At 37.2% G+C, this 23,836-nt stretch overlaps 1 protein-coding gene across 1 annotated transcript in view; it reads left to right on the top strand.

The window, feature by feature from the left end:
• Positions 1-23,836, top strand: part of MYO10 (myosin X) — a 174,563-nt gene that overhangs the window by 67,668 nt on the left and 83,059 nt on the right. The window contains exon 3 of the mRNA XM_062569834.1: positions 7,284-7,442. Within this exon, the coding sequence (XP_062425818.1) occupies positions 7,284-7,442 (159 nt within the window). The remainder of the gene's footprint in view (positions 1-7,283; positions 7,443-23,836) is intronic.

Genomic DNA, 23,836 nt, shown 5'->3' with positions numbered 1-23,836 from the left:
CAATGAAAGAAAGACTGCTGGCTTCACTTTTTGGGTCACCATTAACTTTGTTTCTGGTGTCCATGGGCTGACCAAATGCTGCAATGGCTAATACCATAGGTGTTATTGAAGAAAGGTACAGTTGTTTTTTTTTGCTGTTTGTAAACATGTTTCTCAGATGACATAGTATGACACCTCCTTGGATTCTCTTCCCCCATCTAACTGAATTTTATATTTAAACAACCATATCTTCCATTATTTCATTGTTTTATATGTCTTTGAACAACTTACATTAACAGCTTGACAAGACTGGTATTTCTGCTTTCAATGCAAAGATCTTATCTTCTGCAGCTTGTAAACTACACTTAAAGTTACTAGAAAGCTTTCTTAAATAGAAAAGAACAGCTAAGAGACATTGATTGTTCCCTTTGTGTTATCCTCTACCAAGAAGCCTTCTAATTTATTGCAGCAACACAGATGACAAGGAAGTGCTAAATTATGTAAACATTCATGAGCACTGCTGTATTCTGTACTGGGCATTAATCACATACTGTCAGATTAGTTGAGTCTAGTGTGTTTTATTAACAGTTAAGTTGGTCACGCTTGAGTGCTGTCTGCATGGTGGGAACAGCTGGACTGCAAACAGAGCAGTTCCTGACTTACCAGCTTACTTCCTAATGTATTAAGGTAACCTGAAGTCCATGCAAGTTTGTTTTAGCATGTGCAGGCTGGGCTGTGAATCCTAGTTCAGCCATTCTTGCTGTTAGGTGCTTGTCTCCAGAGGACAGAGACAGCAGAAAAACAGAGATGGTAATTTCTTTAATTTTCTGAATTTAATCTAGCTGTGTTAGTGCCCTCAGTTGCCATTGTGGTTCACAGTGCTGCATATGTCCAGCAAGATGAGCAGCAATTCAGTAGACATCCCAGGTGTGAACATGCAAGTGGTCCCATCTAGGAGGACTATAAGATGCTTTACTTCAGACTGTGAATGCTGGAACCCAGCAGGGAGTTCAAGACCATTGACAGATGTCCTGGTGCAGACAGAGTTGCTGTTAGAAGCAGTAGGTGCTCATTGCCACTGTCTGCCAGAGGCTGCTGTAAGAGTCCTTCCTCTTACCCTTAAATATGAGATCACCATCCTGGCTTTTGGGAAGCCTTGGTGTCTTCCAATAGTGGGGCTGAAGCCAAAAGCTGAGTATCCTTAACCCTGTGGAGAGGGAAGTGTGGTGGATGTTCTTTGCATTTGTTTGGCACAGGTTAAAGCCTCTGTATTTTTCCATGAAGAATAGGGAGTACTTTTTCAAATAGTGAAAATAGCTTTGGATTGAAAAAGAGAACTGAGTCTGTATTGTTTATCAGTTGTAGTTGAGAGGGATGAGGGGTTCAGGTTTATATATAAAAGAGACTGTGTTAAAATGTTTATAATGTCTAAACTTTTCAACATGATATTACAAAATTTCAGAAAGCGAATTCTGTAAACTGGACCAGATTGCCCAGAGAGGTTGTGGAGTCTCCTTCTCTGGAGATCTTCAAGGCCCGCCTGGCTGCAACCCTGTCTTACACGCTCTAGATGACCCTGCTGAGCAGGGAGGTTGGACTAGATGATCTCCAGAGGTCCCTTCCAACCTTACTGATTGATTCTATGATTCTAAATGACCTAACTTGTATCAGAGTTTCTAAGTTGTAGACAGACCTAATGCTGCCTCTCAATAAAAATCTCAAAGAAATCTCACAAAAATCATGAAGATGCTATTATAATTGAGACACTTAGTTGCTAATGAGGTATCGTATAGGGTACCAGCTGCCTTTCTCCCATCAAATGTTGATTATCAACATCAAAACAAAACCCGAGCTGCTTATGAGAAACACCCCCCAAGATCTGATCCCATTTTGGCTCTGTGTAGACTTGATGGCCTAAGTATGACTTGAAGGTTTTGCAAGAAATAAGGATTGTATGTTTTTTGATGAGTTTTATCCAAATACTTAGCTTGGTGTTCTCTAAATTCAGTTGACTCAGCCTTTGTGAAATCCCTTACTGCCGTATAATGACCTTATTCAAGCAGGGGTGTTTGTCACTTGGCATCACATCAGGAAATGATACAGTGAGAAGGAAAGTATGTGTGCTCCTGTCATTGAGGGCCTGCTCTGACATTCTTTCCTGGTGCTAATGAGTCGTATTACAAATTAGATCTAGTGTTAAAATATAATTTCTATTAGATCTTGAGCTTAGGGCTAACTTGTCAGTGCAGAAAATTAATTAGACATTGTTTTGTGGTACATTTCCCCTCTTAAAGACTTGAAAGACTTCTCTCATGCCAGATCAATTGTGGAGGATAAAAATGCCTTTTCAACCTAAAGAAGTGGGGAATATTAAGTTCTTCATGCTTGTTTTCATGCTCTTTTAAAAGCATCAGTGAAATTATTTTAATTGCAAGCTTTTGTTTCAAACTTGTGGGTTGTTTGTGCATTGATTGCATTACCTGCTGTAATTCTCCAGTAAACTCCTAGGTAGATTTACAAGAGCATATTCACTTAAAATACTGTGTCAGATTATTCCAAATTGCATGGCATTCTAGAAACTGTGTTTTTATTAACCAAGTATAAAATGACAGACTCACTTAGTAAAGGCTTGTGAATTGTGGAGTACAATATTGCATTGCTGATGCAGCAGTATTTATGAATAGGCAAAATAATATATATATTTACTAAAGCCATCATTTTCATTATATGTCTTTGTTTTAGCACAGGATTTAGGAGTTGCTAGCTTTCGAGAGGGGGAAAAAAAAAATACTACCTAGTATTCATCTGCAGAATCTTACCTTTAATTTCAGTGCGTATTGTTGTAAGTTCTCAAGCTTCCTAGAATGTATTAGAGTATCTTCTGTAAAGAGAATGTACTTCTTGCAGCAGCAGTTGGGTATCTGGATAATATTTCAGATGGTGATGTGAGAATCTGTCTGCGTATGCGATGCAGTCATACCCATATACTGGAATAGCTTGCATGCTGTCACTGACTTCCTTCTAACTTCTTTTCCCTTGGCTCTGTGTGCAAGGCAAATGTTGTCTTTGTGGGATGATGAATTAACTTTTTCTATTTCTCATTCTTTCCCATCTGGATAATACTTCTGAAATAGGAATGTAATTCCCACTCTCGATATCTAGGCTTGACATTGTATCCCAAAGCAGGTCTGACAAATGCTGTAGATGATGTTGTCATTGGACAGGGAGACTTGGGTACTGCTCAGAGTGCAGCTCTCTATTCTGGTGAGATGGATAAACTTTACTCAATTCTAGAGAGAGCAGAATTGGACTAATAAACCATAAACCTGTTGATTACCAAAGAAACATGATTCAAGACTTGGATCATATCTTAAAAGCTTTGAAACAGGCTATCATAACTAAACCTGTATATTTCGGATTCATGCTTTGTGTGTGTCACCCTATTTTCAATGTTTTTAATGTTCAGACAAATACTCTTGTCCTTCTTTTTATCTCTCTTTTCATTTCTTTTTTTAACGTAGAAAGAGAAAGCTGACTCAGTTACATGTAACTACTTTCTTTCAATCATGCTTACTTTCTTCCTGAAGACTGGTACTGAACAGTCCACAGGTATCGGTTCTCTTTTCAGCAGTGTATTAATATCTGGGTGTTTGATAGTTCCCTTCTAAATTACTGTAGAATCCCAGAGTGCAGCTTTTTTCCATGCTACCTGGGGATACAGGAACCATTGATCCCCTGGGTTTTAAGGCTGCTGCCCCATTTGGGTCAATTTGTGGTGTGTTTACCATGGTACCAGTAAGCCATAATACAGTCAAGTTGTTCTGAAGCACTTTTTCTCTTTCCCAATGAAATACTCTTTACTACTGTTTAGCAAGATCTACTGTTTTATCTTGAATTTCTCAAGTTTGTTCTTTTTGCTGTTGTTCTTTGCATTGTTCATTCCTATCTCAAGTTCTAATTTTTACTTCTATGGTAATTTTGAGAGTTTTTGTTTTGCATGCTGTCTATTAGGGGCTTAATTTATAGTTTTCTGCGTGTTCAGCATGTTTTGTTATCTTGTTCTATTCTGTCTTGAGAGGAAACTGTTTTTTATGCTGAATTTTCATTTAAGTTTCTCTTAAATCTTATTCCAAGTTTCCTACATGTTTTACTTGACCTTCTAGAAATGCTGGCAAGACCCTTGAGGATGCAAGCTCCTGTACTCTGCCAGCATGCTCTAAGTCTTAAAGTTCAGGAATCTATTTCTTCATTCCCCCCCCCCCCTTTTTTTTTCTGACCCTGTAGGATGGCTTTGAGGTTTCTATTTCCTGTGGATTTCTTCTGCTGTACTATTTTATAGCACAACCATCTGATTGGTATTGATAAAGTTCAAGGTAGCATTTTCACAGACTTGCAAAAGGAGGAAGCCAAGATGAAACAACAAAAGCAGGGCTTGCAGGGCTTCAGTACTAGAACTACCAAAATCCCATTTTAAGGAAATGAGGCCTATGCATATGATCCTGCTGCCCTGCCAAATGGCTCTGATCTTGTTTGCTGATTTTTGACCAAATTTATCAGGAAAGTTTAAAAGTCTGAAAGGTGCATGATTCTGCAAAAGTAATGGAAAAATAACTCCCCAATATGGAGGAAGAGGCCCTTGACCCTTCTAGTTTGGGTCACAGCCAGTGTGACCAGTGAGTGTGCTTTCTAGCTGGTCAGGGTGCAGGCATTGCTCTGAATCAGCTCACAGAGCCATTTCCTCATCCAAACAAGAAAGCAACCTGTGGAAGAGCTGAAATTATGAGATGGACCAGCTTGAACAAGAGGAAACTGGTTCCAAGAGAGAAGAATTAAACTATAGACACCATAATCCTGCTCCTCGTAGGTCAATTGTCATTTTATTTTTCTTGATGTGTTTTCATTCATTCCATAGGCTTATAAATGTGCTTAACAATTAATAGAAAACTCTGCATACTGTACTAACCAATGCATCACATATCAAAGAATAGAAATCACTAAGAAAAATTCTGCTCTTAGAAATGATGGTCTCTCTCCTTTCTATGTTCACGTGACCCACACTCACAGAACATGTGCTATCATATTCTAGTTTCCTAATTCTCCTGTTGAGTCTATTTTTCTGTTTTAATTCCATCTTCCTGATATGTAGCCTCATTTCAAGTTGCTTACATTTCTAAAATTTGCTCTACTTCACCTTTATTTCCAAATCATCTAGTTTATGTTATTCTTTGTTCTGCAGTATTACCTTTGCTTTTTCACCATAGTTCTTCCAGTTAGGAACTGCCGTTTATTCCACTTAAAATGTAATTATCTCAAATTCTGTATTATTTTTTGTGTGATTAGTCTTGTGTTCCCTAATACAATTTTCAGCCCAACAGTTTTACTATTGATGATTGTTCTCATTCGTTTTGTTTGAAAAATCTCTTTCTCTCTTGCCACAAATATCTTTTAAGTTGCTGTTTCCTGTGTGCTGGCCAACATCTATGTGCTCAGTACAAATACTTGCCTCCTCACCTGCCACCTGATAATTGTTTCGTACAAAATATTGCTCAAATCCCTGCATGTGTGCCTTTTCCCATGGTTATGAATTTATTTTGGATCATCCTGAATCTTCAGAAACATTCTTGTTTGTTTGTATATCTCATTGATGTTTGGGCTATCTTCCAGCTCCTGTTAGAAATTTGTTTCCTGAATCTTCCTCCTCTTCCTTTTTCCCTATCCTTCCCCCAGTATACTCTGTTTGGTACGAATGATGGCTATAACTGTTTCATTGTCTGTTTGGTGTGTTCAGTCTGGGATATGATTTTAATGAACACTTTTTGTCAAGCAATTCTCCTTATTCCTTTGGTGGGTATTCTGGTGCAAAGCTTTAATTTTAAGTCATTTACATACATTAAGCTTGCTGCTTCCTTAGTTTCTTTTTCTCACTTACCTCAGCAAGACAGAAAAAAAATCATGCAACACTGAGCACCAGGAATCTATTTTTATGAATAGCATCCTATAATGATATTGACTATCCCCTTTCAGTCTTTCATTACCAAGAATATTACATATATTTTGTTTTATTTTTTTTTTCTGAAAGTCTGTGATTTTTTTTTCCCTCAAGAAGCCTTGGCTTCTTGCACTGCGCTACTCCATTCCATAATACTGTGTAAATCCACAATGCACACAGACAATTCTGAGATGTTCACAAACAGTTGGGCTATAGTTATTGCAATTCTTCAATCAGGTGAAAGTTTTATAAATATTAGTTCAAAAGATTTTGAAAGTTTTTTGTGTTCCACATTATTCAGTTGTTCACATTTACCCACAGCTTGTCTTTCTTAGTCTAAAGCAGTGGTTACGTGAGCAGGGACTAATTCCTTAAGTAGTGTTGGCTACAAAATGCAGACATATGTCTGTAGGTATGAGTTGCCAAGATGTGAATTAAGAGGAAATGGGAAGCTGAATTCCAAAACAATTACTTTATAATCTTTAGTGATGTCATTAATAGTCATAAAATTTTATTTAACTTTATTGGGGATATATACATCTTCTGAGATTATTTATAATAGTTTTACAGAAGTGTTTTATGACTAAGTATTTAAATCCTGGTTTTTTAGTGTTTTGCTACTCTGCATCTTGAGTGGTCTTCAGAAATCTGTCTCAGAAGAGCATTGATTAGGAATAGGTTCACCCATTTACTTTCAGATATCTGCAGCACACTGAACTTAGTGTGCTGATTATGCTAATAATAATGACCTAACCTAGTAGTGTTCCTGATCAGAGAATTGAATGTAAATATTTAAATGGAATTTGGATCAAACATACAAACACTTGTAGCCCTGCTAGATCAGTACATTCATTTTTGCTGTTTTGTGTGTAAAACATGTTTCCCGAAAGTAATTTGAATATGAGTGGGTTTTACTGTTGAGGCGGCGGCATTTTATCTGTTTGGTTGAGGATTTATTTTGATTTTTCTGGGAAAGGTTGTTTGCTTGGGGTTTTTTTTTTTTTTTGTGCCCTCCCCCACACCAATAAAGTCCTAAAGTAGTCCAGCGTGAAACTAAATTCTTCTTGTCCAGAAGAGACATCAACCCTCAGGGTACTGTCAGTATCTGCTAGTTTTTTATGACCCCTTTGTATGTCCTTAGGGCCTTAATTATTGTCCTAGGAGCCTTAGAATAAGGGATGAATGACAGGCTATTATGTCTCACATTTCTGCCTATTGGTAAACTGGATAGGCAAGAGCAGGTATGAAAGCTCCCTTCTTAAGTATGAGTTTTTGAATTTGTGTTCTGATTTTTTTTTCCTCTTCCCTCTTTCAGGTATTCACTTATAAACAGAGCACAATCACACACCAAAAAGTAACGCCTATGCATCAAACAAGTACAGAGAGTGTGGAAGACATGGCAGCACTAATAGATCTCCATGAAGGCTCCATCATGCACAACTTATTTCAGCGATATCAGCAAGATAAAATCTATGTAAGTTTCTTCTAAAATTAAGAAAAATATCCAGAGGGAATGTTTTAGGTTGTATAAATACTGTGTATGTTTTGCTATTCTGTGGCATCTCTCTTCTTAACGTTCTCCAAAATTCTTTATTTATATAGTACTGAAGTATGCCTAATCTAGCAACTTCTCTTGAACAAAAATGGCAAAAGTTAGCCCAGGGCTGGCAAGGCAATCCCTTGGAAACCTTTAATAACGGATATAACATATATACCTTTTCAGTGACGGAGTTGTGTAAAGGTTCTTGTTTTTGTCTTTTCCTTTAGACTGTCTGCACCAGCAATATATGCTATGTATGTCACCTGAAAGGATGCAGTGGGATTTAGTCTGTGATTGCCATTTGGAGATCTCATCAGTCCGAGATTCAGTTCTGATCAGCTTCTCCATTTCTTTTTATTGGAATGGAAAAGGGGTGGTATCTTGATTGTCATTCTGAGAACACACATAATAAAATACACAGTTAAGAGGTTTGGGTATATGAGACCAGCTAGCTGTTGAGCAGTTTCAAAAATTAGGTATTTGTCTACATAGAAATCTTTCTCTCAACACTATAGTAAAGGTTTTTGTAATTAGATTTACCTAGTTTTAAATATGTTTATTACTCTTGAACTGACTAGATTTGAATCTTTCCTGAATCTACCACTACAATAAATGTGAAAAGGGTATAGGGCATTAGTGTCTGCTGTAGTTTGTGAGTTTTCACTTTTCAGCTCCTCAGTGGATTAATAAAAATAAATTAATTATAGAATAAAAAGAATTTTTGTTTGAATCATCTTTCTAGATCCCTGGTTTAGCCATCTATATGCTTGATTCCAGGCTTAATGTATTTTATTTGGCTTCCTTATTTCTAAATATAAACTTATCTTAAAGTAAAAAATAAAATTCTCCATATTTAAAAATTTCTTTATGATAAAGAAGCAATAATTTACCCGGTAAATTATATTTCCTTGTACATCACTTTTAAAGGGGCCTGTAGTGAGAATCCTAAATGTGTGATTTACTTGTCATTACAAAAATTTTCTCAAAATAAATGCACCATTTTGCATTTCAGAAAAATCAGCTGACAAAAAACAAATGCCTATATTATAGCATATATAAAAATCTTGCATGGAAAGTATCAGGAAAAAATGTATTGGCAACAGTTGGTTTTTCCACTAATGTTATTATATTACAATATAATGCTCAATGTGAATCAAAATAAAATATTCTCTTTTCTGAGCAATTACATATACTCAGATGTGAGACGTGAATGTCTGTCTTTTTCCCTTTTAAAAAGTGTGTGTGAGAAGGGGAAACTTTTTCCGAAAAACCGAAGAGTAACCTTGTTCTGAAGAGACATGTCCTAGTTTATTTCCTGGCTTGTTGAGGCAGGTTTAGGGTACGTTGATGCTTGGTGCTGAGCATAGTATACATTTCTAGACAAACAGGTTTGTGTGCTATTAGTGAAGACAAATCCATTGCTGCTGAGACTCATGGTCCCTGCAGTTTTGTTAATTTTACTGTTTGCTCTTTTGGATACAGCTCTCATGAAAAAGCAGGGTGACTGGAAAAAAAGGGTGCATTTTGAAATGCATATGAGAGAGTCTCTCCTACGTATGTAACCAGAGCCTGATGTAAGAAGCATCGTCTTTATTCTTTCCCCAGCATTTTTGCTACAGCACTCCTGGTGTGCCAGTGGTAGTGTTATAGCAGAACAGGGCTTCATGAGCAGAGAAACTGAAAAAAGCAGATTAAATAGCTTGAATAATTTTGTGAAATATTTCTGCATGTATGAGTATGTGTTATAGGAGGAGTTATTGTAGGAAGGATCTGCAAATGAACCATGCCATCTCAAGCCAGAATGAAATAGCTGTATTGAACAGTTTCATGATTTTTTTGTAATGCTTGATGTAAACAAAAACAAACAAACAAACAAAACTAAAGGGGAAAAATTCAACTGCATTAAATCTACCTTGCCAAATATATTCCTACAGCTAAAGAAATTAGGATCCTGGTCATGCTGCTTTGAGACCAGGCTTCTTGCATAAGACCAGAGGGACCATTGGAGTTCATGCCAGGAGCATCAAAATTTGCCAGAGAACCTCTGCCTTCTCCCTTCTCTCCAAAAAAGTCCTATCCCACAGCCAATAATTGCTTCGTCAGAGTAGTGCATGTACTGTGTGTTGTGTCCGTTTCAGCATTTTGATATCTCTCCCTTGTGCATTACAGGTAACCCAGGAAGGTATGTGGCTCTCTATGCTCTGGGCTTGAGGGCTAATTACTCCCTTGAAAGACTTCTCTCCATCCCTTAATATTATTGCCGTGTCCTGGCTTTTATCTTAGAGATGTTTGTCATTGTGCCCTCATTTTCCTCAGATCTGTGCATCTTTGTCCACTTCCTGAGTAAAGGAAAGTGTACTATGTATATATTAATAAAATAGATATGCAGAGTTGTATTCTGGATTTTTAGCGATGTACTGGCATTTTTAAGTTACGTATTTGAAATGCTACAAACACATTAGCATGGCTCTTGAATTTGGCAGCTCTTTGTTAGTTTTCTCAGTAGCACTGAGACTGGTAAGCACCTTTGTGCCCTTAATGAGGAACGAATGCACTTAATTAGGATATGTTTGGTTTTTTTCCTTTTACCAGAAACAAGAAGGGAAGTGCAATATGCTAAATTGTAGTGTAAAGTATCTATTATTTTTAAAAATATAGAAAAATCCATTAAAAGTTTAAATAGTTGCTTTCCAAGGAAGAAAGTATTTATGCTACTCTTTCCCTGTTAACTTGTGTATTTGTCTGTATTTGAGGAGCTGCTTCTCCAGCAATGAGTATTTAAGTAAATATCTTCAGATGTCTGAGTTCAGTTTACTTTTCCTTTTCATAATAACATTTTTGCCTCTTCAGCTCACAAAATCATATTCCTAAACTCTTCACTATTTCCCCATTCGTTTTATAAAAATATTTACTATAAATACCAAAGTTTTTCAAGCATGTCAGTGCCTTTTTTTGTTGCTGCCAACAGCTCCAACTAAAAAGGCCAGTGTAGAATTGTCTGTATTTCTTGCCATTTCTTTGGGGAGGGTGTTGATTTGGTACACAGACTATGTTTACAGTGGGGATACAGTGCCTGGCTTTGTGTGTAGTAAGTTGAGGCTCCTAACAAAATCTATGCAGTTTGTGAGAAGATGAAACAAAATTTATTCTGATCAATGTGCAATCATCTTGCATCAGCATCAAATCTGTCGACATCTTATGATACTGGTTTGTTTGAGCTTCTGTAAAAGAGAAAAGTGTGCTTTGCTTTCCCTTTTCAGTCTGGGAGAATCATGGGCTATGTATGCCCTTTCTAGGTTCTTTGAACCAGACTCCTGACTGGTATTTTTTCAACTTTGTTGATTAATGCTACTTTATCTAACAGATTGTTTCTGAGTTATCAGTGCTTATGCTGTCCAGGAAGGGAGTAGGGTTAATACACCAGGGATTATGTGTGGCTGAGGCTTTCATTACTACCCGTTCCCTTTTCCCCCATCCCCTGTCTTACTTTATTAGGAACAACTTGATACGGGAGGTACAGCTTTTGGACAATTGCATGCAAAGTTTAATTCCTGTGTTTGAGCCTAGCTCAAAGGATAGCTTGCATACTTGGTAGGTATGTGGCAAAATATAGAAAGATAAACACCAGTCCTAAATGTGGAAGCCATATGAAAGTGCCCACATTTGAAAATTAAACTTTTTGGACAGGCAAATGACGGATTTCATCGTCTCTCTGAAGCAAAGCCAGTGCTAAGCACATGATGGTAATACAGGCAGCTGTGGGATGTAAAGTGCTACCGTGGTTGACTTGTTGCTGTTCAAAGGAGAATTGTTCCCTGAGCTGTTGATTCTAGTTTACTTTTAGTTAAGTACACATCATGGAGGACACTAGCGTAATCTTGGAGAAGACGCCATAAACCACATTATTTGAATTGTACTGCAAGCCATATAAATTATGGTGTTCAAGCTGACTCTGAAAAGATCTGCCTTTCTCTTGTCTCTTTGGCTGGTGGTTAGTTACTGATCCAGGCAATGGTATTTGAGAAGAGCAGACCAGAGGATTAGAGAGAAGTTTTTGCTGCAGTGAGAGGAGAGTTAAAAATAACTTCAGTATACATTTACATGGTATTGTACACTTCCATATGGAAATTTTCAATGACAGAAAAATCCTCATTTGACTGTGTTTAAGCACTGAACAAGTTTCTAAACAAGTTTGATTTTTCTTCCCTTTTGAATTCAACTCTGAAGTACCAGGTAGACACTTTTCCCTTTGAAGTGACTATTATTTGACGTGTGCACTTTTCCTTAGGTTGGAAAGGTGTCCCTGGGCCCCAAAAGGTGTACAGTGTGAGGTGGGATATGGCAGGGCCTTGGCTGCTTTGCCCAGTGGGTGCCAAGCAGCTTCGGCCTTGTCTGGGGGAGACAGAGTTGCCTTGAGGTTGAGAAGCAGTTTAGTGCAATGGCAAGGAAGGTTGAAAGAGAACATAACCTATTTTGCTCACTTTCAAATTAGAGTTGTAGCCCGCCTGCAGATAATTATAACCATCTGTTAGGTTTGTGTATGTGTGTATAAAAACTGTTGTACCAGCCACGTAGACAAATAGAGCTGTACCAGCCACACCCACATCAGAGGATGACGGTAATTAGGAGTTATGTTTTCATGACTTTCTTCCTTTTTCTCTTCAGCTGATGCAATGAGCATGTAATAACTTGCATGAGAAAGCAAAATTCCTCCAAATTTTAAAAAGGATAAATTGGAAAAGTTGCATCTTGCCTGACACTGTTGCATGTAAGAGTTCTTATCCACTTCATTCATTACACTGAATGCTCGGTTATCTGTCCTTAAAAGGTCTATTCAGTTGTTCAAACACTGATTTCAAGTCACTTTGTTTTTTTTCTTTTTTTTTTTTGTTTTGTTTTGTTTTGTTTTTTCCGTTAACAGCACATTCAGTTGTAGTTTGTTAAGTCATCTAATTACTGCATGTTTTTCTCTCTCTAAGGCATGAGGATTCCCTGAGGGAGCTTGTTGATGTTTCTGCGATATAAATCAATAGCATAATGAACTGTTGGGGATTTTTTCAATTTTTTCTGTTTGCAGACAGAGACACTTTAGTATCTAGGTCAGTTGCTCTCTCTGACTTTGATTGTCTAGGTTTTTGCATGCTCAGTTTTTTTGAGTAAAATATAACTCATATCAGACCTTGTGCATTTCCTCTGTGCCACATTAAAGGGGTCAACAGGAAGTGGAAGTTGGTGCATGTTATACTGGGAAAATAGCAAGGCACACCAGAGGAGTGGCAAATTAAATAAAACTGGTGTGTATTAAGACAGGCATGATTATTGCACTTTGGAAACATTTCTGTTTGGACATCTTCTACCATGGATACAAGTTTTAAGTAGATGCAGAGAGACAAAGAAAGATTGGTGAGAGACAGTAGGCAAGAAATGAAGACCTGTGAAGCCAGAAGTATTCATGGTATTTTTCTTAAATAGAAAAACTTGAGTGCATTCACTGCAGAAGTTAAGCCTTAAGAGAATATGTATCAAGCATCTATGCACAATGCTGTACAGTGAACAGCTTTGGTCTTTGGTCTACCATACTGCATGGTACAACACAGTGTGGGCCATTGACTTAAAAAGAGCAATGATGATTTAAACTGCCTGATAATCTACATTTCTGACTCATTTTCACTAATACTGGAAAATATCAGTAAGTTTCTAAAAGTGTTAGGCCAGAGAGTTTCTTTACTTTCACATGAGTTGTCTTTAGTCAGCACCATAAAATACATATACATTAGTATTGGATATGTACTTTGAATGAGTCTTCAGTTATTCCTCTAGGTCTTAGAACCCCTTTTTCTCTAATCTAGTCTGCAACCTGGTTGTAAGTGCACAGTTCCTTCCCACAAATTCCCAGTACTCTAGAGCAATCCCAAGTGACCAGGTTGTAGGATCTGCGCTATAGCTACAGAAGAAACTGCTCTTTATTTAATTGCTATACTTTTACACTAAAATGTAAAAAGTAGGCTGATGAACCACAGTGTTTTTCATGCCTTCTGTTAGGGCACTTTCTGTGTTACTGCTGAGATGGGAATAATTGTCTCCACCAATTCCTTTGGTCTACACAGACCAGAGAGAGGGCATTTGTTAAGAATGCATGAAAACTGCCTATGCACAACTGCTTACCTCCATAATTAGCATGTTATGCTTACACACATCAGATAATGTTTTCAAAATGTAGTTCAAAGTGAACTCCTGTCTCCAAGCATTAATTACAGCTTCCATTTCACGTCTGTTACTGGAGAGCAGTAGACAAAGATCTATATAAGCACAGCAGGCTTTTAATTGGAATTCTAGTGGAATTTATTTTTGGTGATTGCTGTTCCTAAAAGGATAGTCAGTTATATAGATCAACCATTGTTTACCAAAGGACACATCATTATTTTATTTGTTTTCCTTTTTTATATACATCAGAGGAAGAGAGTAGCTGTAATGATATGAAGTAAACAAATGCCTTCGATTAGTTCATTAACTGTACTTCTTTCTGAATTCGTCCTTACTGCAGAACTTATGGGACTGCTAATTAAAAAGAAAAAAAAAAAGTCCTCACTGCTGGAGGTTTTTTAGGTGCATGTTTTCTGGTCTTAGCAATCGTTTTGGTTTGAGGTGTTGTGATCAACAAAATATTAAAAAGGGAGCTGCTCAAAAAAGTCTGTGCAATGTACACTGTCATGCATGTGATGACAACACGAACAATTTGCTATTATGTAAATTTATATTGTGGATGTGTAGCACTTTTGGTAACCTACTGTGTGCAAGGTTCGCTGTGGGGATCCTGCCCACTGCCTGAGACAAACTGTTTGAGGAGGAGGAGGAGGAATTCAGAAGAGAAACACTCTCTTAGAAAGAATACTAGACAATGTTTTCCTTCTTTAATTGATATGACATTTAATAATTAAATACAAAATGTGTAACATGTTTACTTTCTAGGAAACATTTTTCTGAGTTTAGCTGGCAAAAACTTGCTCTGTCTGCTTAGTACCAGTATTTTCTTCACGTTTGGCCAGTTGGTAGAATGAATACATGGGTCAATTCCTGTTGACTTCCATGTGTTTGGAATGAGACCTGAGCCTTACTTAACAATAATTTTGTATTGAAAACTGCAAAGTAGAAATCTGTATCTTGCAAACGTTTTTCATTAAGGAGGATATACATTGCTAATGTCTTCTCAGCTTTGAAGCATTGCTCTTTTGTTGATCTCTCCTCATCTCCGCTGAATGTCACTGGGAATTCTGTATGAGCTGAGAAGAACAGATATTTTTCAGTCATTTCTTTAACTGCCCGTGCTGCTGCGTAGGTTGATTTCTGTAAGGGCTGTTGCTTACACCATCTACAAAGATAAGGAAGTCTGCAAAGAAGGGCAGGAATTTGGACACTGAAACTTCTGCCACTTGTCTGTCACTAGCACGTGTTTTGTTAGCAGGAGTTGAGCTTTGACCGTAAAGGCCATAAGCTGCACACAATTTACTGCTTATGCTAGACTGTCCAACTGCCTTTTCCGCATATTCGAACAGCTTAAAACTGGAAAGGCTGTAAATAGTCCATTTAAATTGAGCATAAAATAAATTATTTTTACAGCTATTGTTTTCCTGTGTAAATGGACTTTTGATTCGTAGTCAGACTGTTAGTTTCATTTGAAAAGATGTAATTAATTTCTCACTAGTGGTTTGAACTATTTCCTTTTGATGTTTTTTAGACTTTCCTTTTAAAGATGAATGGGTCCAAAAATTCCGTTTAGAAGATTTTTGGCTGCTAATACTGTTTGTCATCTTAGTGCAGACTTTTAGATCCATCGTCATTTGACAGCAGTTTAGTGCCATACAACAAACTGCATAGAATTGACTCGGAGTTTGAATCTTCTGGCTTTTGAGTTCTACTCAGTTAACTGCATAATTCCTGCTGTCCTCCCAAAATAGCCTTTTCTGTAGAAAAACTTCTAAAATATTAAAGTAATATGCAGGTTATGAAAATCTGGAATCAGTATATAAAATATTTGCAGCCAAAATGAAACAATGGATCTCCAAAGTTTTATATTATCTTCTATATTTCTCCTGTGTTCTTGAAACACTCTTTCGATACCATCTACCGGTATTTTTGTTTTCATTTGCCTGTGTTTTCTCTGAAAAGCCCCTTAGGTTACCTAAGATGTATATATAGGGAAGAAGAACGTTCTTTTTCTTTTCTTTGCTGAGGGTCAGTTGTACCTTCAGGCGGCTTTGAAAGAGTCATGTAAATTTTGTCCAATAACAAAGCAGGAAGAAGAACCAACGTGTGGCCACAGGCCATTTGAGAGGATGAGCCGTGGGGTTTCTGCTCTGTGTGGGGCCTTTTCTGATTTCAGATAGAGATCTTCTGGTTAGAATTAAGCTGTGCACTGGCACACGAATTGATACAATATGTGATGTGCAAACCATGCAATCACAGAAAAGCTCAAAAATAAAAACTAAACATTTCTGGTACAGATGAATGGGTTGAATTCATGATAGAAAGCAGAAGTAAAATAGAGAATACTCTTGTAAGTAAAATAAAGAATACTCTTGTGTTTTTTTTTTCAAGTTTGAAAGGACATGTTATCCCATGTCCTTCATCCTTGGTGCATGAAAGCCTCTCTCATACAGCCACGTTCTGTATTGTAGGGCCTGAAAATGACAAAAGTCAATCTCTCATCCTGATCAACCAGACTTTTTATTCAGGAGGTTACCTCCCCTCTTCTCCTGGCAATGGTGAAGAGATTCTTCCCTAAGCAGTAAATGTTTATACAGGACAGTCTATGGAGTAGATCACAGAAGATCAGTATCTTGACATTAGATAGGATTAACACCAGTTATAAATTCTCTTGTTTTAGTCAAGAAAAAAAAAAGTAATAAAAACAATGAAATTCAGTCCTTTTTATACTGAGGAGAAAATCTGCTAGAAACCAGTGAAGTTTCTGAATGAGGAAATCTTTACTGTGGTCTCTTATATCACAATTTATTAAACTATGGTGTATGACTCTTGTATCGATCTTTTTCTTTATATTAGTTTGATTTTCCTTCTCTGAGTTTTTTTCTTTTATTTTTGAGTTTTTTTTCTTCTTTGACCCTTTGAAAATACTTGGGCATTTCTTCAATTCCAGTTCAAGTGCTGGACCCCCCCCAGACAGAAATCTTTGGAGAATCTGTGAGCATCCTGCAGATCCTGGATAATATTTATGGAATTTCTTGAATGTCTCCATCCACTCAGGATTGTCTCTTCAGTCAGAGCAAATTAGTGGCAAAAGAGGAGGAGCTCAAGTTGTGAGCGGGTGTCTCAGTCTTTGGAGAGTTTAGTTTTGTGCAGGTTCTTCACTGTTTCTGAGCCTTTTTCAGAGATAAGCTGAAAGATAAGACTGCCTGTATGCACTAGTTTGGTCACATCTGGGTATTTCCTTTGATAGCTAAAGTGAACAAACTCCAAATTTTTAACTGTTAAGAAATGGGTACAAAGATTTTCTAGCTTCATTTACTTGGCTGGAACAGGGGCATTATAAATATGCGGTGCCGAAGCTATAGGAAGGGGAGAGAAAGATTAGCTTGTTTTAGAAGTTAAAGGTAGCTGGGCTGCAAAGTCCCATTTTCTAATGAAGAAGTAACAAACCTGGCCTTTGTCCATGGAGAGACTTGGGGACAGGGTAGTGTTGCTTAATGCTCCATACCAAGGGAAGCGAATGGTCACTTTAATTGGGTTGAAAGGTAAACACAGCAGACTGTAAAGATATTGGCTGGCTTTGAGAATACCTGGATCAGTTGTTTCTTGGATCTACTCCATGCTCAGCATGAGAAGGGCAAAGGCCATCAGGAAGGTAGCTGGTAGAGCAGGCTGCTGCAGTTTACCTCATGGAGGTATCAGAAAATACAATTAACTGATGTGAATGTGGGTGAGAAGAGGCTTGGGGAAAACAGTGAGAGGGAGAACATTTAGCAGGCAGCTCTGAATGGAGGTAGCTGCCTGTTATTACTTGATCTTCTTGGTGAGAATTTCAGTGGTGTTCTCGTTCTCTTGAAATGGTCTTCTTCAGTGGGTGCTAACTCTGGTGTTTGTAGCGTTGCCTGTATACCTCATTTTGCAACTAATTCTGTAAGTGGTCTTGAGAGGTGGAAAAGACAGTTTTGGTGTTGTAATGGGGTGTGCCTTCACAGAGAACATAACTGATAAGGAAAAACAAAGCAGATGTATATTTGTTGGACTGTTGAAAACCTGCCATGAGTCACTGCACAGGAGAAGCCTATGCATATAAGAATGATTACAGAGTATGACTTTTACATCACAGAAATGGTTTAGTTGGTTGAAAACATCTAAACTTGTAGTTTAGTACTTCAGTTTGATTATGGCTTTTAAGAAGGGAACTTGACACCAGACGTTTTAGCTTATAATTTAGGGAGAGAACTGGATTCCATCCCACTGAAATTAGCATGGGACTAGCTGAAATACAGGACATACTTACCACAGGGAGGATAAATCAAGATCCTAGCATGAAAGAGAGTGTAATTATCATCCTGTTTATGATATATCCCTGCCCCTTCTGCTCTCTCCTCTAAAAAGCATGCCAAAATACAGTCCAGCCATCTCTTACTTTTTATGCTGACGTGTATATGGTTGTTGACCTAGTTATCTTTGCCTCAATATAAACTCAACCATGATTATAAATCCTTTCACCTGGGAGAACCTGGAACAGTGAAAGCTGTACCTACAGTATTAGGCAAACTCTTCTATGTCCAGGTATTGTTTCCTGTACCCTTGAAATTTGACATTGAAGTTTGACAGCTATTTTGTGTTCTTTCAAACATTGTCTCCATCTGCATGTACTGTGAAAGTGTAGGTTTTCTAATTTGGTAGTGTTACTTCAGTCTTGATAATTTAAAGGTATGATGGAAGTGCAACTTCTGTGGAATGACAATAAAAACCTTTCCACGTATTTTGTTTAAAGGAGTCGTAAAGTAACTTTCTAGTGAACCAATTCCACTGCAGTTTCATTTGAAGTTGCCACATATCCTGGGACAGCCCAGCAGGTAATATTTTTGAATAAATTATCTAGTTGATACTAATACTATTCTTCAAAAAAGGGAGGGGGAGGAGACAAAATGCACACCTCGCCTTTACTTTTCACAAAACAGAATCAGTCCCTTGAATAATTCCAGTTGCGCTAAAACAATACAGATAAAGAACTTTTGATGTTCTATAAACATGATTCCATTTCTATAATAAGAATAGATTTTTTTTTTTCCTGTCACAGATTGGGATATCTTTAAAGTGCTCTGAAAAGAGAGTTGTCAAGAAAAAAAAAATTGTATTTCGCATTCTTAATGTATACATCTGTAACAAAGCATCTAAATTCTATATTTGATGGGTTCCAACATTTCTAGTACCATCTTAGGCAATACTGGGAAGGAGATACTGTTTTTCAGTGTCTCTGAAGAAACACGAGGACTGAAATTGAGGCATGTGATCTCCTTGTGCCAGTTCCAATAGTGCGAGCAGTTTTAGCTTCTGTTGTGTTTATAAATCAAAGTTCAGAAGCAGCATATAATGTCCTGTAGGAAAACCTTCGGGCCTGCTCCTACCTTCTTTCCATCCTCAGGAAGAGAAAAGTAATTGTGGTGATGCTGAAATCTTGGCTTAAGTGGGAAGAAATGGAAGGCAGATGACTGCTGGACATGGAGCAAAGCTGAAAGGATGAACCCCAAAAAGTCTGTGAAGGGGAAAAGGTAGAAAGCCAGGTGGTTCTGATATGTGTAGTGTGTTTGCTTTATAGGATTCATGAAGTGATACTACTCGAGGCCAATCCTCTTATTTTTTTGTTTTTTCTATATGGAAAAATGTGAAACAATTCTTGAAGGGTGAAATTTTTTACTTTTTCATATTTTAATTTCAAAGCCTTTTCTACATGAGAAAGAAGGACATTTCAAACTGGATTTGGTTTAACTATTACAACCCTTTTTCTAATAATTTTAGGGTTAACTTGAAAAAGCTGATTTTAACCGGTTAAAGCTTTTTACACTATTTAAATGTGTTTGACATCAGATTCAGTTAAACTGATTGCATGTTTCTTATGTAAACAAAGCCCCTATAATGATAGATGTGACCACTCTGACCGCTTAAATTTTTTTCTGGAGTACTGCTACGGGTCTTGATAAACTTAGTGATCTCTTAACTTTGTTAAAGAATTGAATTGGCCTTGGTTGCTTGAGGAAGTCTGTGGCAGTTTCAAGACAAGAGACTCAAAGTTGCTTGCTATTAGAAGACAACAAGCAAAACAAAGAAGTGCATTCAGAGAACTGATGAAAAATATCCTCTGTTCTCAAATGCATCTCTTTTATTTTGACTCTTGTGATGCTATTGTCTTGTTGACTGTCTAGGCAAAAAGACAGGATTTGAACTTCTAAGTCCTCTTAGGATCAGCAAGCAATCTTATTTCCTCGTTTTTATGTTAAAAGGGGTGCAGGAATGTCTATGGTTTGTGACTAAAAGTGTCTTAGGAGATGCATTATAATTACAAAGTTTCTGTAAAAATATAAAAGTGAAAAAAGAGTGTGTGCATTTAATATCGTATCAAAGTACAGCATTGGGATTCAAGCTGAATTACTTAACTTTTATTTATTCTTAGGTTCAAATGACTTTATTAGAAGTGATCTGATAATGAATTTGTGCTGGTTTAGTCTGTAACAAAATAACTCAAGAATTTGTGTGGTACTGATTAAAATTTGGGGTTGGTTATATAATAGGGAGAGAGAAGGGAACTGTCCTATTCTGTTCATTGCCACTGACTTAAGAAAACAGGGTTTGTGGTCGAAGCTTTATACAGTATTTCCCTGAAATACCTCTCAAACTTTTTCAACAAGAAATCATGTGAAATCCTATCTACTCACTAGTACGCTGTCAATGGTATGAGTGTTTTTCCTATTCATAACTGCTTTTGAGTGTTTTCATTAAAATGAGTAATTCTTGACTCTGAGAATGAGATTAGAAACTACAAAGAACAAAGAGAAAATTGAATTAGCTCTGTTTTAAGCTAAGTGGAAATGACATGTGAAAATACTGTTTCTGAGTGATTTCAACTATGTGCTGCTAGCATAATAAAGTAATTTAGAGTTCATACCTCTGACTGTTAACTGCTTTAATTTATTATGTGAATGGTGCCTGATGCAGAGCTAGTGTTCTGCATATAACATCCATCCACTAAACAGCCCTGCATTTTTCTGTGCATCTCTACACTGGCTTAACTGGCTGCTAGCATGCTTGTACTTGCAAAGATGGAAAGTCTGCCATCATAGAAAACAGTGGACTTGTGAGGATAGTTAGAGTCCCAAAGGGGATACAAAGCAGAGCCCTGCACGGGGATGTAACAAATTGGTCAGCAAAGCAAATGGCACAGTTCTGTACGTGAATTCAGGTTATATCGTGTGTCACATGTCTGACTTAGTGACTCTTAGAGATGCCAGGTAGAGTTCAGCAGAGGTGGGATCTACTTTTAATAGAATATTTTTATTAATAAGAGTGTGTGATACTCAGTTGACAGGAGAAGCAGTAAGCCTGGAGCTGACGTAAGAAATACTTCTTAGAAGTTGCTAACAGATCTTGTTGCTGTAGAGTGACCCAGGAGAAGTTCAGGAAGATTTTGGGAAGATGTATCCTTCAATGGGATTTTTTTAAATAATGGGAGTAGTTTTTAATAACTGTAGAATAGAAACGTGAAAAACTTAACTTCATTAATATCTTGCTGGACTGCCTCGGGTTAGGGTGAAATGTTCACATGGCCCAGCTAACCCCTAATTAGTTCTTGCAGGGACAGTTGTGGTCTGTTGGGTATCTAGTCCTGACTGCTGCTGGGTTGGATTACCACACTTGCTAGAAGATAAATCTACTGCATTATGCCTGAGAAGCTATAGCTTGTTAGTGATCGTGTCTTGATATGAAAAAGTTATTTTTGTGGGCTCAAGTCTGTTCTGGTTTGTATTGTTATAATTTTATAAGAGTTTATACACATATTTAACTTGTTTTGCCAAGAAATAACATATATTCAAAACAACAGAAAATTGGAACCACAAAATGTTATCTGTTTGAATAGAAATTATGATTCTCCTGCTCTTTGCTGAAAGAAAGAGAGAAAAAAAAAATTAAATAGTGACATGTTCTAAAAGATATTTCCTGAGATGGTGTAAGAATAGTTTTCACTGGCATCATTTCTGCTAGTCATTGAGTTTCTGCTGTTACTATAATACAGTATTTTTCTGTTCATGATTCCTTACATTCATTATGAGGAGTAAAGGAAGCTGACTTACTTTAATAGAAAAGAAAACTTTTCTTATTCATAGTAATTATTGACATTCTACACAGTGTTTTTATCTTTTTTTTTTTTTTTTTTTTTTTTTAATTTAAGCCATGTGATAGATTGTTTTGAGCACTGGTGCAAAAGCAGACTGCTGTTACCTCTGGTGTACAGTTTGAAACAGGAGAAGCAAGAAAATTTGTATTGTAGTCGCTGGTGGAGCAATTTGCCAGTGCTTTATCACAGGAGGATCAAGGAAGGAGTGTTGTGATGTTCTTCTGTTATGTATTTGATCATGTGAAAGCTGTAAATCGTTATAAAGCTGTTTATCGTTATAAATTATAGGGTATCAGTGTTTGTATGTTCTGAGGGGATTTTTTTATTTGCTTGTTTGGAATGGTATCTATTTTGATAATATGCCCCGAGTTACTGTTTTTACTTAACCACTCAGACTTTTTAGTAAGGTACTCAGACTTTTTAATAAGGTAAGGCACTAGATGTACAGCAGTCTGTTTTGTTGATCATGTCTGCACTGTATTCATGAAATTTAAATAAATCTCCTAAAATTTTGCCTATCTGATCTGTGTATAAAACAAGCAAGAAGCTTGTTCTTAAAGAATTTCTCATTAGTTATTTGAGAACCCCCAAGAGAGAATGATCCCGGGAAATTAAACTGTTGTCTCAGCACTGTAATTGGCCTGTGATACAATTTTGTGTTGAAATGGTATCTTTCCTCTAGATGAAACCTTATGAACTGTTGCACAGCATGGGGATTTTTATAAAACATATAGATTGAAGGTTCACAGCTCTGTAAAATATACATTAGTTACAGTGAGGAGGAATATTCCCCATGTATTTAATAAAATTTTCATAGTATTAAGGACATTGTTGTAGTCCCTTTAACAAAAGCTCAGAGCTGCTACTTGTATTGGACCTCATTGAAGATGAACAGATGGATACTGGGAAATACAACAGCAGAAAAACAGTGAGAAAGGCGAGGTAATTCATAATTGTAATTACATATTAATCAATGGGAAGAAGAGGAAGTCTTATTAAAGCCCATTGTGGTGGCTTGCTAGAGAAGAGAGGAGCTACGAGTAGTGAACTTGGGGCTACATTTCTGTGAAATGCAAGCAGCTGCCTGTGAAGCCCTTTCTAGGTAAGGTGCAGGGTAATGAAAAACTCCCCTGTCGTGCTGTGAATTTCATAGCTGGATTCATGATGGTGATTACAGGATTATCTGCAGCCGAAGTCTGTACGTGAAGCCCTTGTTAACAGGACTTGAACCATAGCAGGCCAGCAGTTAGCAAGTCCACAGCAGGGCTGCTGAAAGCCACATGCTAGCTTCCTGCACATACCGTCTGAGAGTGCTTGACAACATGAAATTAGTGTCACAGTGGTAACATCACACACATCATGTGATATATCAGTTTTACATGCCCTAGAATGATATTTTTAAATCCAGGAGATAACATACTTGATGTTCTCTCTCTTACTTAATATGATTGTATTTGAAAAATATATTCAGATGGGTAGAAGGTCACTGTGAAGGGAGAAAAAGACTGAGAAAATGAGCAGCAGTGTGAATAGACTGTTGCAAATGATCACATTACCACAGCTTAATGAGTTAAGGCAATGGAATGGGCTTAAACTACTACCTGGGTGGTTTTAACCAGTGTGCTCCGTAATTGCAATGTGCTAGAAATGAACACCTCATCACGTTGCCATTGTGCATCAGAGAAGCCGTAAATTAACTTGCAGATGCTCAATTTTTTTGGATCACCTGCCTGTTCATGTGCTCTCTTCAGGGCATTTTACCATAAAATGGTGTTAATGTCTACCATAGTAAGGCATAATTCTGCTAAAAAAATACGGAGCAGAACAGGGAAGGATTTTGATATGGTGCATGGAATTCCAGACTTTTTCCCCAATTTTGGGCACTTATGGATACAGTGCGGTTTTGGTAAGTTCAGTATGTCCCTAGGAATGGATGAGAAGCAGACTT

The sequence above is a fragment of the Rhea pennata genome, chromosome 2 (assembly GCF_028389875.1).
Source record: "Rhea pennata isolate bPtePen1 chromosome 2, bPtePen1.pri, whole genome shotgun sequence".
Classification (NCBI taxonomy): Eukaryota; Metazoa; Chordata; class Aves; order Rheiformes; family Rheidae; genus Rhea; species Rhea pennata.
The sequence above is the reverse complement of the archived record's forward strand: the minus strand, read 5'-3'. Positions and strand labels throughout refer to the sequence as shown.